Source organism: Sorghum bicolor, chromosome 5, assembly GCF_000003195.3.
Source record: "Sorghum bicolor cultivar BTx623 chromosome 5, Sorghum_bicolor_NCBIv3, whole genome shotgun sequence".
NCBI classification, from domain to species: Eukaryota; Viridiplantae; Streptophyta; class Magnoliopsida; order Poales; family Poaceae; genus Sorghum; species Sorghum bicolor.
In genome coordinates, this window is record NC_012874.2 from 59,791,150 (window position 1) to 59,809,677 (window position 18,528).

At 41.7% G+C, this 18,528-nt stretch overlaps 1 protein-coding gene across 1 annotated transcript; it reads left to right on the forward strand.

The window, feature by feature from the left end:
- Window positions 9,787-14,812, forward strand: LOC8064833 (UPF0481 protein At3g47200). The gene is made up of 2 exons (XM_002449590.2): window positions 9,787-10,676; window positions 13,888-14,812. Exons 1-2 carry the CDS (start codon window positions 9,903-9,905, stop codon window positions 14,596-14,598), a joined length of 1,485 nt encoding a protein of 494 aa, XP_002449635.2. The 5' UTR covers window positions 9,787-9,902; the 3' UTR covers window positions 14,599-14,812.

Sequence of the window (18,528 nt, forward strand, 5' to 3'; positions counted from 1 at the left end):
CTTCAATGTGTGCTCTTTTACGAGGTCTTCTGAACCCTGAGGTAAAACAAACCTCGTAAGCAGCCTGTTCCACATTCTTTTGATCTCATTGTTGTCCACATTTTTCCACTCCCTGACGGTGATGTCAAGATGGTCCCTAACTAAGAAACCGAGTGTGTTACGCCACTTAGGTAAGGTCTCCGCTGGAGCTAAGGGTTGTCCAGTCGCACTGACATCTGTAACTCTATAAGTTACTTTTGGGAACTGATTCAATCCTCTTTCACCTCGTTTCCTTTTGTTCCCGGTCTCAGTGGTCGTCTCCGTCGTCGGCTCAGGTGCACTTTCATGTGCAACTTCTTCTTGGGATAGGATTTCCTCCATTTCTTTCAATTGAGATAGCACCTCCTATTCATATAAAGACATGTAATTATGAATGAGGCGCATAAAAGTATAGAAACATATAATTATGAATGAGTAATTCACCTCTTCTATCTCTGGGTTGTAATCGGGGTCACGTGCGTACTCACGACGGGCGTTCCTCTCTATGCGAGGATCAGGAATGTCGCTTACCGAGGTCTCGTACGAAGGAGTTGACTCACGTGACCCTTCTGCCTGCTCCGTGTTGTGGGACCCTTGTTCCTTCTCTACGTGCTCGGACCCCTTTTCTTGCACGGTGGGGCTAGACCCTAGTGCCTTCTCGGTGCAGTCTGACCCTTTTTCTTGCACCGTGGGGCCGGACCCTGGTGCCTTCTCGGTGTGGTCTGTCCCTTTTTCTTGCACGGTGGGGCCAGACCCTGGTGCTTGCTCCATAGGGCCGGACCCTTGTGCCTGCTCCGTGTTTTCACTTGGAGAAGTCGTCATTGCAAGATTCTAAAGCATATATGTTATCAGAAATGTTATATAGTATAGTATGAACACTGAAGATAATACTCTAAGTCAATCGTTGACTAATAAATAGTTGACTTATAAATAATTAAAAGTGAATATTTGCTACATCTTTTCTAGAAAGCTTACTAAATTGTGAACTTTGTTCTAAACATTACTTTAAAATACTATAACTACACATGTGCAAATCTACTAAGAATAAGAGCAAAGCAACACATCTTAACTGAGTCAAACAATATAAACATGCAAATCTACTAAGAATAAGAGCAAAGCAACATAGGGCATTAGTTATTTTTATATCTCTTAATCTATTATTCCTAAATTCATGAAACAATTACTAGGCCTCCAATATCATATGAAAAGCATATCACAATAATTTCATATTTATTTGAGCAATACTACTACAGTTATGAAAAAGACAAATACAATAAGCAATTAAAACCTAACTGCCTAAATCTATTTTTAAAGCTAAAATTTCAAACTAAAACATGACATATTATAGATCTACTGGATAGACAATTTTACAAGGATTCCAAAAAGTCTATATTTGCTATTTTACGATTTTTCTAGCATTTACTATGATTTTCCAAATATCATTCCAAAAACAAATCACATGGTCACTGACGTGTGGGCCCCACACGTCAGGGTCTTCTTCAACCCCCGCAGGGGAGGGATTCTGTGCCCGTGCTGCGTAGGGGAGGGTGGGGGACCTTCTCGGTGGTGCGCAGGGGAGGGGAGGGGGTGGGGAACAGGGAGATGGGGGTCGGCGGCGGCGGCGGCGATGGGGAGGCCGTGGGGCGCAGCGGCGGGGCGGCGGTGGTGGCTGTTACCGGAGGCGGAGCGCGGACGTCGGAGAAGAGAGGGAGGGCGGGCATACCTGCTGGGCTTGGGGTCGGGCGCGGAGCAACGGCGGCGGAGACCGGAGGCGGAGCGGCGGCGAGCTCGGCGGCGGCGGTGGCGAAAATCGGCAGCCTGACGGCGTAGGTTTGAAACTTCGTGGCGCCAGGGACTTGGAAAATTTCAGGGGCTGGACGTGGCCCTTTATATGCGCGGCATTTCTACAGGCGGCTGTCTATGTGAACCGCCTGTATAAATATTTTTCAATTATATTGTTTGTACATTATTTGTTGTAACATAATGTAAAATAACTTGTATATTATATTGTTTCTACATTATTTTTAATGTAAAATATATTTGTATCATATATTTAATGTATATTATAATATGATTATAATATGATTATATTGTTTCTAAATTTTTTTTTAATTTTTAGTGTTATATATTCTTTGTATATTGATATTATAATATGATTATATTGTTTCTAAATTTCTTTTTAATTTTTAGTGTCATATATTCTTTGTATATTGATATTATAATATGATTATATTGTTTCTAAATTTCTTTTTAATTTTTAGTGTTATATATATTATTTATGTATTGATATTATAATATAATTATATTGTTTCTAAATTTCTTTTTAATTTTTAGTATTATATATATTATTTATGTATTGATATTATAATATAATTATATTGTTCCTACATTATTTGTAACATAATTATGTGGCATTTGACAAAGCGTTACGAAAGTGTAGTTCTAAATCGAAATCGAAAGGTCTCACATATAGTTTCATAAATTTGAGTGAGATTACATGATGACTAGAGTTTACATGATGAATGACAAATACAATCTAGGCAGTTACTATTCTTCCTTGTCCATCAGCGCGCACCCAAGGCAAAGAACTTTGTGAGATGCTTCGCTCAACATTTCTTATCTTAGCAGGATAGTCATCCACAAAGAGGGACATGTCGCTGAACTGGTTAAAATCCTCCAGATCCGCTACACCATCAACTCCTATCGCTTGTTGCTTTCCTGGAAAAACTACATGCTTCAGCTTGTCAGTAGTTTTCTTCTCATTCTTAGAAAGGATCTGTTCAGCATAGAACACCTGTGCAGCACGGTTACCAAGGATCCACGGGTCATCTTTGTATCCCACTTTACTTAGATCAAGAACTCTGACCCCATAATTATCCACTGTGACATGTTTATCTTCTACCCATTGACATCGAAACACGGGGATCTGAAATGTACCATAGTCTAGTTCCCATATGTCCTCGATGAAGCCAAAGTATGTAATAATATCACCAGTTTCGTCGTCTATGGCCTCGCATCGAACACCACTATTTTGTGTCATGCTCTTTTTATCCTTGGATTTGGTATGAAATGTGAATCCACTTATGTCATATGTTTGCCATGTTGTCACTTGGCGTGATGGTCCAGATGCCAAAGCCTTGATGGTTTGTTCCTCAATTGTTTCCCCAGATGGAATATCCTGCTCCCTTAGCCATGTGTACAATTGTTTCTTGTGTTCCTTCATTATCCAATCATTCGTTTGCCCAGGATTATGTTCTCGAAGCTCATTCAAGTGTTGACCGAGCAAATGCTCCATAATCGAGAGCTGATGTAAGATGCTGTGATGTGCCTCAAGGACTGTATTGTAATCTGGCGGGATGAATGATTTCCGTCCAATCCTCCCACTTCCATGCAGCCTACCCTCATGCCTTGATGGAGGCAAACCTATTGCGACCTGGTCTCTTAGGACACTATTGCAGAATGGTCCTCCGGACTCAATTGCCTCTTCAGTACAGTACCCCTCTATCATGGATGCCTCAGGACGAGCACGAGTTGATACATAGCCATTTAGTATTGCCATAAAACGCTCGTACGTCCACATTTCATGCAGGTACATGGGACCCAATGCTTGTATTTGAGGAACTAAGTGCACCACAAGGTGCACCATGATATCAAAGAATGATGGGGGAAAACACATCTCAAACTGTGACACTGTCTCCACTGCGAATTGCTGAAGGGATTCTAACTCATCACGGTCAATTACCTTTTGTGTGACCTTATTGAAAAAATAGCACAATCGTGTGACTGCCATCTTCAAGAACACTGGATTGATAGCCCTTATTGCAATAGGGAGGAAAGTAGTCAGCATTACATGACAATCATGTGAGTTGTAGTTGGTGAGTGTAAGGTCTTTCATTGACACAATACTTCGTATACTAGAGCAGAATCCAGAGGGTACTTTCAAATTCTTCAACCACTCACACATCACATGTTTCTCATCTATGCTGAGGTTGTAGCTTGCTGCTGGGAGATGGTACTTTCCATTTTCTTGAAGAACAGGATGAAGCTCTTTTTTTATACCTAACTGTACCATGTCGAAGCGTGAATTGAGTCCTTCCTTTGTCTTCGTCTTGATATCTAGCAATGTGCCAATTAGGCTTTCAAACACGTTCTTCTGGACGTGCATACCATCGATCGCGTGTCGTATGTCCAATTCTTTCCAGTATGGCAAATACTCAAAGAAAATGGACTTCTTCTTGAATGTTGCCCCTGGAGTTGGTTTCACATCCTTTCTTGGTTTTCCATCCTTTGTCTTCTTTCCGAACACAAAGTTGATGTTGCTCACAATTTTGAAAACTCTCTGGCCTTTGCTATTACCTGATGGTGCATCTGAGTTCCTTTCATCATTATTGTCGAAGTACTTATCCATCTTTTTTAGGCGGTACCTGTGCCCTTTTGATAAGAATCGTCTATGCCTCATGTACACTATTTTCTTAGATGCATTAAGGGACACATAATGGGTTCCATCTATGCACACCACACAACCAACCTTTCCCTTGAATTGCCCTGACAATGTGAAGAGAGCAGGGTAATCATTGATCGTAACAAAAATAATTGCTCTTAGTGTGAATGAATCTTTGAGATACTCGTCTACCATTTCAACACCTTGTATCCATAACATTTTCATCTCCTCCATTAAGGGCTCCAAGAAAACATCCATGTCAACTCCAGGTTGGACTGGTCCAGAGATAAGTATGGTTAGCAAAAGGTATTTTCGCTTCTGCATCAACCATGGAGGAAGGTTGTAGATGGTGAGAATCACCGGCCATGTGCTGTGCTTGCTGCTCCTCTCAGCAAATGGATTCATTCCGTCGGTACTCAGTGCAAACCTAACATTTCTTGGTTCGCTGGCAAAGTCTTGATGGTTCTCATTAAAATCTTGCCACTGCTTTCCATCGGCTGGATGGCGAAGCTTGCCATCATTTTTGTGCTCATCCGAAGCATGCCAACTCATTAGTTTTGCATCGTCAGGGTTAGCAAACAAACTCCTCAGCCGATCTATCACTGGAAGGTACCACATCACTAAAGCAGGAATCTTTTTCTGCGCATAATAATCAACCTCTTCTTTATCTTTGCTGGTGGGTTTTGAACTCTGCTGGGTCTTCTTTTGGGTCTTCTTTCGCTTCTTCTCTGCTGTACACATGGAGGCAGCACAATCCTCATGTCGATAGTCTTTATTTGTCTTATACCGACTTGCACCACACTTTGGACACTTATCCAAGTCCTTGTATTCATCACCGCGATATAGGATACAATGATTCCTGCACGCATGGATCTTCTCGACACCCATAGTGAGCGGACTGATCAGCTTCTTTGCATGGTACGTGTTAGCAGGCAATTTGTTCTCCTTGGGAAGCATGTCTCCGATAATACTTAAGAACGTATCGAATCCAACATCAGACAGACCATACCTGGCTTTTGCCATCAGTAGTTTTAGCACAGATCTCAGCGTCGTGAACTCTTTGGTACAACCCTTGGACTCATCATACAGAGGCTCTTCAGCCGCCTTCTTCAAGGCCTCCATCCCTTTCATTAATAACATTGATGGTTCAGTATGACGATGCAACATTGCCTCTAAGAATTCAAAATCTTCTGCGGCTGTATCATTTGGTAAGACATGAGTTCTGTCATCAGCATTTCTCCCAGCAAAACCACCAGCAGTGACATTTGGCACAACATGTTCACTTCGGTGTGTGTCGTGCAAAAACTGAAATCCTTCATCAGGCATGTCTGGACCGTCGACATCAATATTCGCAGGGTCCCCAATTGTATAAGGTGCCGAGCTACCCTCTCCATGCTTTGTCCAAATCAAGTAATCCTTCATAAATCCTCGGCATACCAGATGAGAAATGATTGCTTCAGTATCTTCAAAAATATTAATATTTCTGCAGTCGATGCATGGACAATATATGTGCTTCGTCTTTGTTCTCAAAGCATGGTTCTTAGCAGCATCAACAAACCTATGGACCTCAGGTATGTATGATGGATCTAGTCTTGATAAGTTATACATCCAGAAGGACCGCTCCATCATGAGCTGTGCAAAAATTAGTAAATTAATTGATCTCAATGCAAAACAGGTAGTTTAGGAAAATTGTCATCTAACCTTTCAAACAACAACTTGTGAAGATGAAAACCTCGGAGCTAACATTAAAAATAAAGACAAAACCCTAAGTAATAATAAAAAACTAACAACTAAATCAAATTGACAAGGTAGAAAATCACCATTGATGGATTCAACTAAATATATACCTTGATTCACTATAATAAATTTGATAAGGAAACATGGAAATATATAAAAATACATATTGCATAATGAAATCAAATTTACATAAAAATGAACATCCTAAACAATAGAAAACTTATCTTTCTCTTTCTTCCCAAGCATGGAAACACCATTCATGGAAAGCACTACATATATATTTCTTGGATTCACTAATTAGAGAAGAAAACATAGAAAAAAAGAGAGGAGAGACATCATCTAACCATCTTAAGCAATATCATTTGAGCAAATATAGTCCATACCTAGCTATTCTACTCTCTCTCTCTCATGGTGAAACCCTAGATCCAAAAAGTAGCTCTAATTGAGCAAGGGGGCACAAAAAGAGCCTTTAGAGGCATCAACTAACCTTTCTTAGCCACCTCCTTCCAAGAAATGAAGATCAAAACCTCCCCCCTTGTATTTTGGAAAAACTGGACCTCCAAGATGTGCTCCAATGGAATGTGGCTGCTACCTACAGTTCTGCCCGAGGAGGAAGAAGGGGTGGGGTATTTATAGAAAGAATAGCACAGGCGGTTCACATAAGAAAACCGCCTGTGTTAATGCTCCATTTACACAGGCGGTTTCCTTATGTGAACCGCCTGTGCAAATCCATTAACACAGGCGGTTTTTAAATCTTGCCGTACAAATTTACAACACAGTCGTGTTACAAGTAAAACCGCCTGTGAAAATTTTTTGCCCCCGCCGGCTTAGAGCATCTGTGTACTAGTGGCGGAGCCGGAGGGTGGTTTTCGCGACTGGCGTGGCAGCCGACAAGTCAATAAATCGAGGGCTAGAGTAGGTAGACGTCCTTTTCGTGTAGTCGTTTGGTAGACTAGCTAGCAAAGGTGGTATACCTGTCCGTGGCAATGAGAGGTTTAAGTTTTGCTGTGTGGTTATCTTATAGACATAACATTTACCATTCTGTGGTTAAATGGTTTGATTTGTAGCTTGAGGATTTGTTTAGCGATCTCGTCATGAGTTTTAATTTGTCTAGGAATCGAACTCCATATAAGTTCTAATTTGCCCAGCAACCAAAAGTCGTCCATACTTTGCCCTAGATACATACACATGCTGCTCTCTCTCATATAGTATGTACAGGAGGTTTATAGATTTATAACAATGATCATTTCATATGTTACAGTTTGTTGTGGCATAGGATTGTGCAATGCTCGAATACTTAACTTGTACAGCTAAAATGGAGAGAATGATATATCATAAAAATACTTTGTATTCCATTTGGGACAGCATGGACATGCAACGAGTTTGATTTGGGCACGTGAAAGACCGAGAGTATATATCACCTCTGTCAGACGGTTGTGAGCGATGAAGGATCAAGAAACATATTGCTCTTTAACATTAGGAATATGTAGATGCATGCATGGTCGATATCGTTAGCATCAAAAGTTTGAAAGCGTATGAAAAAGCAATTTATGCATAATCTACGACTAATGCCTCGTTTGACACAACTTCTCCAGCAGCTTCACCAGTTATTTGCAGTTGTTTTATGCCAAAATAAGGTCATTTCTCAAACAGCTTCACATGCGAAAGCTCCTTAAATATGCTCTTACAAGTGCCCATCTTTTGCTCTTCTCAGTCCACTCGACCAGGCACATGAATCTAGGCAGCAAATAAGCTAGGGCTGCATACAGATGGCAAATAAAAACAAAATGGTACAGTAGCCAAAAACAAAAAATTTTACGAACTAAACAAGGCCTGAAGCTAGGTACAGTCCATGGGAAAAAATTTGACCAAAAACTTTTCAAGATTTCATGCCACATCAAATTTTGTGGCACATGCATAGAACATTAAATATAGATAAAAATAAAACTAATTGTACAGTTTACCTATAAATCGCGAGATGAATCTTTTAAGCCTAATTAGTTTATGATTGGACAATAATTATCAAATAAAAACAAAAGTGCTACAGTACCTAAGACCCGAGAATGGTTTTATGAAGCAACCATGCACACCTGCTATGAATTCAGAAGGTAAAATATGCCCTCAAAGGCATGTGCTCTCACCAAGGACCACAGGATTTACATTGAGATATATATATATGTATACTTTTTAATACGAATCTGCACTGAGATATGTGCATGCATATTTCTTAATACAAATTAAGTGGTCTATGTGATAAGAGCACATGTCCTTAAAGGAAAAAAACTGCCTTTATGTCCATACCTATAGTTCAATGATTTTCCCCAAGTGTGCACGGGCTATAGATGCAGGACCTCTAGGGGCTGCAGGTTTAATTTCTGTTGGTACTACTCATGAAATTAAATATATTTAGGTTCGCAAACAAACCCGTTTACATCTCTGACTCATCTAGATCCACACGAGAGCAGACTTTCGATTCGACGCTTTAGTCCCGGCTATTTTTGGGCCCAAACTAAAGAAAACATTAGTCCGGATTGGAGCTACCAATCGAGGCTAAAGTGCCCTGCCTAACAGCCATAATTTTTGTAGGAGGGGACCTTTAGTCTCGGTTAGTGGCGGTCCTGTTAGTGGCTTAAACCGGGACTTAAGGTGATCCTTTAGTTCCTGTTAAAGGTACAAACTAAGACTGCTGGTTGGTCGCTCTAACTGTGAACAGAAGTTCCTATATATAGTCCAAGTTTGAACCACAAAATTTCTCGAAGCACATAAAAAATAATATACAATTTTTTTTATTATACCGTTGTGTTGATATATATATTATTCATACTTTTCCTTTTATTTGAATTGAAGGTTGAATGGAGGAAGCAGAAGGTCCTGCGATGTGAACAGATCAAAGCAATTCAAAGAGGCATTAATTGTTGTTAGGATTTTTACGGACCAGCAGGTCATAAATCTCAAGGGCGTGTACTACAATGACCCTAAAGAATACAAACGACGAAAGATTAGGGTTGCAAGAAATGCTAAGAACATGAGTAGTACAAGGTTTTTGTGACTTTATTATGTACATATTCTATGGATGCAAAATCTCTTTAAAATATTTGTATATATTTAGTTCCATACATTTTAGTGAGTTATTTATGTATAATGCTCGAATGGAACCTTATACCTACATATATTAGTAGCATAGAATTAGTATACGAAAAGCTAATCGAATCCAAAAAGAATTAAATTGAAAAGAAACCATAAAATGAACAGAAGAAATAGAGAAAAAAGTTTGAACCTTTAGTATCGATTGAAAACACCAAGGAGGACTAAACATAGGCACATTTAGTCTCGGTTTGTAGTAGAAACTAGGATTAAAGGTCCATTTTCACTTCCGTTTCCAAGAACCGGGTCCCAGATTAGGGGGTTTTCCAACCAGGATTAATGCTCAATAATCCTGCACTAGTGCCACCGTGCCATAAAGAATTGACAGCGTTGCCCCATCATCTGGCGAGCCATAATGCATGCAATGGGGACATGCCAGACACATGTGATGCCAATGGGCCAGTTCGGCCTTTACTATTATGTGACAAAGGAGCAGGCGACGATGATGGCTGTACCTACCATGTTAAGAGAGCTGAACACAGCTGCCCGAGCTAGCGCTCAATGCAATCGGAGACGACTCAACTACAAATAAAGTCGGGCGCGCGGTGTGAGGGGATCTATAATGGAAGAGGGTTCGGTTTTGACGGGGGCAGGCGATGGGAAGGCGAGTGACAGCCGCAGCAGCTTGGTGGTGGAGATCGAGACGATGGACAAGATGCCGGAGCACTATAGTGGTGGTGAAGCCAACGAGAAGCTGCTGGAGGTGTCAGCAGGGTTTGGCTTGTCGAGAATCATGGAGAAGGGCAGTTGCGGCAGCTGGGTGATGGAGATGGAGGAGATGCGCGCGGACGCCAACCCCTTGGTGGAGAGCGCGCGGTGGAGTCGGCACTCCATCTATCGGGTGCCGCAGTTCATGAAGAACATGACCAATAGCGAGGCGTACAGCCCTCGGTTCGTGTCACTGGGGCCCTTGCACCATGGCGAGCCCCATCTCCTGCCCATGGAGGAGCACAAGCGCCGGGCCGTGCTGCACATGGTCAACCGGTGTGGGAAGCCTGTGCAGGAGTTTGTGGCAGCCATCGATGAAGTCGCAGATGAGCTCCAGGCTGCCTACAGTGACCTGGATGATGAGAAATGGCGTGGAGCAAACAAGGGTCGCTTTGTGGAGATGATGGTTATGGATGGCTGCTTCTTGCTGGAGTGGTTATGGTCAGGATTAGCCGCCGCGCTAAATGTAAATGTTCAGGCGCTTGATTACGCGACCAACGACCCGGTCTTCAGTGTGGGAGGGTTTAATAAATTGTGGGCAACTATACGGAGAGACATGATCGCTATGGAAAACCAACTACCTCTAGTCATTCTGCAGAAGCTTTTAGCTGTTAGTGGCAAATTCCTGGTATGTACTTCTCTTCCCGCGTATATATCGAGAACCATACTTAGCTTATAACTGTGTCATTCCCTACTCGCCGCAAAGAGTGCTCTGTTTTTTGTTCAAAGATAGTATATAGTTGTACAGTCCAAACAGCTATCACTGCTGCAAAATGATTTCTAGAGACCAATGTGTAGTTGGATGAAGACAAACTTATACTAAAATTATAGTTTTCAATGCGATCTACTAGTTTGTATTTGAGACGTTTTTTTTTTGAAACTATTCATAGTCCAATAATATTGTCTTAATTTCATAGATTCTGAAATCTAAAACTAGAATATTCAAACAAACTTGGATGAGTGACATGGACATATTATATCAAAGTTGCATTATATTACATCATTTGTGTAGTTGTGAGACTTTCATTATAGTTTTAGTTTTCTCTTCTGTCCTTTGGTGTCACAGTTGTGCGACAACCTTAATGTTGTTTGTTCTCGTTCTCATTCTGATCAGTCACAACACTTTATATCTTTCCATTTTACGAGCACAAGGTTGATATATGTTCTTGTAGTTCGATTTGTGATGAGTGATTGTCAACGTGATCTACGACCTAGGTTGAGTTGGTGATTAACATTAGCGTGAGTTGGGTCGTGCAATATGTCTCATTGTTTGTGGTGTGGAGGTGTGGAGGTCGGAGGCGGTGGTTGACGACGAGGAGAAGGTCAAGTAGAGACGTGTCATGCCGATGGACCTGGAGCAGTGAAGGGCAGACGTGAGACTTAGACCGAGGGAACCAGGAGGCTGGCTGACCAGTCGCAGCGGTTGACATTTGGGACATCGACAACTGCAAGTGTACATGGGAGTGACCGTGTTGACTAGGTTAAGACGGCGGATGTGCGAGTCGAGCGAGGCTTAAGAAGACTTGGCGGGCCGACCGGTCAAGGACGGCGGGGACACGTGTCGATCTGTGAGGGACGTTTATGGAGTAGGCTACTCGCGGCAGGTTTCGCGGGTTTAGGCCTCAAAACTCGGGTGGAGGTTCCGAGAGAAACAGACGGCACGTGGCGGTATCGAGGAGTTGGCATCAAGGCTAATCTACCTCATGAAGGGCACGTTGGCGGTGAGATAACAACTATGTCAGGTTGGACTAGAATGACTCTGTGGCTAACAGGTTTACTCTAAAATATCCAAGAGCAAATGGGAAATGTGTAATAGCCCTAAATAAGAGGAGGCTGCCTCCAAGGCATATGTCTCTCTCCAAGGCATATGTCAGGTTGTTCTGTGTTCGTCGTTCTTCCCTCTCCCCCTTTCTTGCTCCATCTTTTTAGTATGAGATGTTTTGGGGAGCTTTGGGTTGATCCATGATGAGTTAGGACCTGTGCTGAACTAATCCATCCACTATTTCAAATCAATTTGGCACGAGCTCGTAGATCTATCCGATTTTCGTTTTTGAGAGAAAACCTTATTCTTGGCCTTAGTCTGATTTTTTTCTGGAGTTTGGATTAATTTCAGGCTATGATTTCTTGAGGTTGAATTCGTACTGGGTCGATTTTCTTCTTTGCTTTTTCTGAGATTTTTTTGTTGAGTGTTTTGTCTGATTTTCGTAGGATTTCTGAGCGGTCCCTTTTCAGTTCCTAGAGCTCGGGCTCTTGTTCATCCACCTAGCAGGAGTGCAGGTCGCTTGGACAACTGAGAGCTGAGCTCTGTATGTGAGTAATTGTTCTGAGCTGCTTGGAGGCGCGCAGCAGCACCACCAAGCCTTCTCTGTTCATCGATTTTTTTGTGTGCTTCCATACGGCTTCAGGTCAAAACGTGACCGTGAGCAAGTGCTCACCGTGAGCTACTGCCCAGCACCTAGCGTGCAGTTGAGTGGACCAATTTGGATGGTTGTTGGTGCTCAAGCTAGTGTTGTCCCAGATTTGTCGTGGCCGGTAAACTCGCCCAGGCGGCAGCCTTTGCCAGTGCTCGCTGAAGCCAGCGTACAGAGCAGAGCCAGAGGCAGGCACACCACCGTGTTGTGCAGGCCCTCTGGGTTGAATATTTTTTTAGGAGATTTTCTAGTGAATTTTTCGCAGCTCTGGTTTTCTTTTTGCACGCAGCTTGGTCATTTGTACTTGGTTTTGAGTTTCGTGTGTTGTATTGGCCTTCTAGGCAGTACACACGGTTCGTAACCCCTTTTTACAGGCGGTTTGACGAACCTCCTGTGTTTGGTGGCCTGTGGAAATAAATTTTTCCACTAATCCAGAAAATATGAAGTCGCGCATTTTTTTCACATAAAATCGCGTGCTACGCGGTCGGTGGGATTTGAACTTGAGACCTCACCCTCGTGTGTACCCTCCTCTACCACTCCACCTATCACTTAGTTGTGTTTGGATTAGAGTTTAGTTCCCCACATACTATCATAAATCAAACATAAATTGATTATTTGAGGCCCTAAACGGATTCAAATGAAAAAGTCATCAACTACAAAGTTTTACAACTTTTTAAGATCTACAACTTTTATATTGGTAGTTCCTTCATCCGAGGTCATTTACAAAATTTGAATTTCAAATTTGAGAAATTCAAACGTAGTTTTCAATGACAAGATGATTTCAAATGAAAAAGTTATCAACTATAAAGTTTCATAACTTTTCAAGATCTACAACTTTCATTTTGACAGTTTTTCAAACGAGGTCATTTGAAAAGCTCAAAAAATTCAAGTTCAAATGTATTTCTACAGGCGGATTTCTTAAGAAACCGCCTGTAGAAATTGATTTTCACAGGCGGTTTTGTAGTCGGGTAAGCCAATTTTTTTCCACAGGCGTTCTTTAATTAAAACCGCCTGTAAAAATTATATTCGAGCGCTGGCTTTGAGCAATTCTGTACTAGTGACGGTTGCGAGGATTTTATCTAAGTGCTCTTGTCACCGGTTGGCTTAAGTAATTTAGTTTCGAGTACTTGCTTGTGTTTGACGGTGATTTGGGACAGCAGCCAAATATTTTTGTAAAAATTTGAGGTCTCATTCACTCTCCTCTGGTCGCCATTTCTAGTCCTTCACATTTAAACAAAAAATCACATGTAATTACTGAATATTTCTATGCTTGGGAAATTTGAGGTCATAAATAAGGAGGCTGAATGCATGTTGTTACAAATTACAAAATATCTTTGTGGGGGGGGGGGGGTGTTGGGGGGACTAAAAAACTGCATTTCGTTTGTGTCTTGCCTCTAACTACAGCTTTTGTTTTAATGGTGAGCACAGAAAGCTAGAGAGATCAACGGTATGCTGCTAGCTCTTTCGGGTGTCGACCCAAGCTTTGGTGAAGGCATGGACGAGCTAGGACTTCACTTACTAGACATTTTTCACAAAAGCTACTGTGGCACCACTCCACCATGGAAACCATCCGATAAACATGAGACTCGCATGCCATGCGCGGTTGAGCAGAGCGAGGCAGGAATCCAGTTCAGGAAGAGTAACATGGAAAACATCCATGACGTTGGCTTCAAAAACGGCGTGCTGAGCATGCCCCTGTTCGAAGTTAACGACGATACGGAGGCAGAGTTGCTCAACCTGATGGCATTTGAGTGGCTGCACCCTGATGCCAATTCCTACATGCGGTGGTACATAGCCTTTGTGGATAAAATTATCGTGTCAGAAAGAGATGCGGCTCTTCTAAGATCCCAAGGGATCATTGCAAACATGGTAGGCAGCGACAAGAAGGTGGTCGAGATGTTCAACACCCTCACAAAGTTAGCAGTGGCGCCAGAGCCAGACAGCAAGCTAGGCGAGGTGATTTGGATGGTAAACAGCCACTGCGAGAAGCGACGGAACAAGTGGCGAGCCAGCTTCATGAACACTTACCTGAGCAACCCTTGGGTGTTCACCTCCATGGTGGCTGCCTTCATTTTACTCGTCGTCGCCCTCCTGCAGACCGTCTACACGATTGTTCCGTTCTACACCAGAAAGGGTTGACAAGAACTCTGGACACATATTATTGCGTGCAATCTGGTGAGTTTGAACCTATGTCTTTGGCTTTGTATATGTGTCGATCTTGTTGTGTGTAAAAGTTTTGGACAGAAATTATGTTACGGGAAGTTTGAGCTCTGCTTAATTATGTGACTCTCTATTCTGTATATGTGCGGACCTCTAAACTGTTTCTATTGATGGTACAATTTATTTGATGAAAGGATTACTGTATGTGTTGGAACAAATTGAGGGAGAGCAAAGATTCAGGTATTCCTTTTTACTCAATCCATCCCAAATGATAAGTCGTTTGACTTTTTTAATATCAAGTTTGACCACTTGTCTTATTCAAAGTTTTGTACAAAATATCACTTTTTTTTTGTTGTGTATTGGTTTATTAATAAAAGTTTTTCAAGAATGACTTAAAATTTGACTATATTTGCACAAATTTTTTGAATAAGACGAGTGGTCAAATTTGGTGTAAAAAAAGTCAAACGATTTACAATTTGGGATGGAGGGAGTACTACTTAACTTGTGGTCATAAGTATAGCTATAGTGCCTGTTTCTGATCGGCTCAAACTAATTATTAGTTAGAGTTAAAAATTACCAAGCTAAAAATTAATAAGCTAACAGCCCATTCATATTTGGATCCCCTAGCATGCCTAGCAATGAGCTATTATATTGGCCCTTTACTCTAGCTAGTTGTTTTTGACTAATGGCTGGTCCATTTTCTGCTATTTTCTGTCCGAGATGGCTTCCGATGCAGGTTTGGGCTATACCTCTGAGCTTGAGCTGCTAATTTCAATTTTGAGGGAACCGATGGCTTGATTTCTTTCATAGATTTATACTATAATTTCCATTCCGCTGCCAAGTACACACGGAGCAATATGCTATACGATAGAGGTGATGGCCATGTTTTGATGCGTTAGCCGCTAATAGTTATCCAGCGCTCATAGCTAGTAATATTAGCTAGCCAACTAGTAGCTACTGTTATTTGGTTGACACAACTAGTGAGTATAGTGAAACTAATAAAACCGTCACTTTAGACGACATTCATGTGTGTGTATGCATATCTAATGTACGACTACGAAAATATAGCAATCACAAATGACACAGCACGTACATAAAGGAAAAAGTTCAGATTACATGATGGCAAAATGCCAGCCTATTTATTCTGGCGTTTTATGGGGTCGAGTGTGACTTGAGCCCACACGAATTTTTGCTGGATCTGTTCCATATATGTCATCGTGGCCCAAAAAGGGACAACAGATAGGCCCACTCATTGCAAGTAACCTGCACGTGCACAACATGCAGTGAATTGTGTCTTAATTGCCACCATTACTACTACAATTACTACTACACAAGAGGTCTTTAGACGATTGCCAAAATTACAAATAATCTCGGCAGTTTTGGTCTTCGAGACTAAGACCTCTTTAGTCACGGCCTGTAACACGGTCCGTGACTAAAGGGTCCTGCCCAACGGCTACTGCGCAGAGTTGTCGGGGCAGGGACCCTTTAGTCCCGACTCGTGTTACGGGCCGGAACTAAATGGGGGACTTTAGTCCCGGTTGGTGCCACTAGCCGGGACTAAAGCTTTAAACCCGGTTGGTGGCTTGCCCGAGACTAAAAGAACCCTTTTTAGTCCCCGTTTTTACTTCCAGCCGGGACTAAAGGTGCACGGGTTATATCTTTCTCCCTTCTTCCTCTCTGAGACCGAGCCCGTTGAAAATTCAATGAGCTTTATTCCCTCTCTTCTTGCTTGTTCTTTGTCTCCAGCACCAATTGGTGATCTTCTTCGACGCCATCATCGTTTCCTCGAGTCTAGAGGTAACTAACTTCATCCTCTCTTATCTTTTTGATGTTATTTTTTGTTTTTATGATTCCTCCTCCGTTTGAAGCTCAAAATCAATGGTTGTAACACCCAAAATTTGATTTCGAATTAATAGGACTTAATTTGATTTATACAAGTATTTTTTTTTGTGAACATTTAATTTAGCATGTATAAATTTTATTGAAATTAAAATCCATCATAAGGTTAGGAACATGTTTGTGCATACATGCTGCTGCATTTATTTTGTATTGATTTCCTTGTTTCAGAACTCAGAAGAAGATTAAAAGTCCTTTTGAAATAGCTTTGGAAAAATTCATTTTTTTTGGCCTGCTGGCTTTTGTTTCCTGCCGTGGCCACCTTCGTGCTTGTGCCTTGTGGCAGCAGCCCCTGCCGCTTCTAGCCTGTGCGTCAAGAAACTAAGCAACACAGGTGCATACTTCTTTTTTTTCCTCTCTGTTCGGCTGCCAACCCGGGCTCACTTCTTATCTGGCTGACGCGCAGGACCAGCAATCTTACTCGGCAACGGGTCATATGCAACTCAGCTTCGTGTGCAACCTATGCAACCACCAATTAAGGCCACAGGATCTAGATCCAACGCCTGAGGTTTTTTCATTTAAACCTCTCCACTTGTGGGTTTAAATCTAACCCATGTGTATCCAGATAGGAGGGTTTAAGTGAAAAAAACCTCAGACGTTAGATCTAAATCTTGTAGTATTAATTAGTGGTTGCATAGGTTGCACACGAAGCTGGGTTGCAAAGGAGCCTATATGCTATAAAGACCGAGCCTCATACATGTGTCGCACTTTTCCAACCCTAATCCAAGCAGCCGCCTCGCATCAAGTTTGTCGCATCGCCGCTGAAAACCCTCGCTGCTGCGGCCGCATGCCGACCCGCTCATCCGCAGTTTCCTTGTTGTTCTCGACTTCGTGCCGTAGCCCAAGCCCTAGCTGCGCTCTCCATCTTGGTTTGTGCCTCACCAAGAAGCTACGCCGCCGTAAGCGCCGCATCCATCTGCTATTTCCTGACGAGATCAAGTATATCATAGATCAATTCCAGGTGGTGGTTGATCTCCATGCACCGTTTATCCTCTAGTTTCTTTTTCTATCGTGCTCACGATTTATTATTGAACTCTCGCAGCATGCCGAATCGAGCAGTCCACCATCGCTATTGGGCTCCAGTCCGTGGATTCGCTCTAGGTGAACACTACGTTGACGATCTCCTCTTTCATGCTCTTGGCTCGCTTTTTCGTGACCAAGAAGATCGATAATGGCCTGTGTTTTGCTAGCTTGATGATGTAAGGATGATGTCGTGATGACAACACACAGACTTATGCCCGTTTTTCTTTACAGAAATAAATCTAGAAATACAAAGAAAATACACTAGCTTGTTTGGGCCATATCTTCTCAGTTTTAACTCTATTTTGGCCCATTCAAATTGCGTTAGGTTCGTATTAATGAGCTCTACATGTTAGTAATACTATTTACTCAGTTTGAAACTTTTTAATTTCGTGACCCTAATTAATTAATTACTTTTCTATGTAAAATCTTAGGAAATTCATAACTTATACGTTTTAATTCTGATTTTCGTAAACTTTACGTTTGTGTGATCGTAGTGTTGCGTAGAATATTTTTATAAACTCTTATATTTGTTTTACCATGTATTGTTATAATTATTGTTTGTTTGCTTTGTGTATGATTGTTCATTGGAATGCGTGTTGTTGATTGATGTTGGGATTAGATGGTGAGCTGTACGTTGGTGAGCAAGACCAAGCCTTTGAAGACCAGCAGGCTCAGAAGAGCTTTGATCAAGGCAAGTATAACTTGGGATCATCCTTGTTACCTATACACAATTAATACAATATATCATATGCATGTGTCCACCTTGACAACCTTAGTAAAATCATAGATGATTGTTATCCTGAATTCCTTGTGACCTATTTGGATATACATTTGGGTAGTTCTTGCTAGTGCTTGATTATTAATTCATGATCTTGTAACATGAATATTTGGATATACAATAAACAATAAATAAGCTTTCTAGCAACTTGAATCTAAAGGGTGAAAAGAACTCTGGCTTTTGCTAGATTGATCTTAACCCTCCATAAGGAC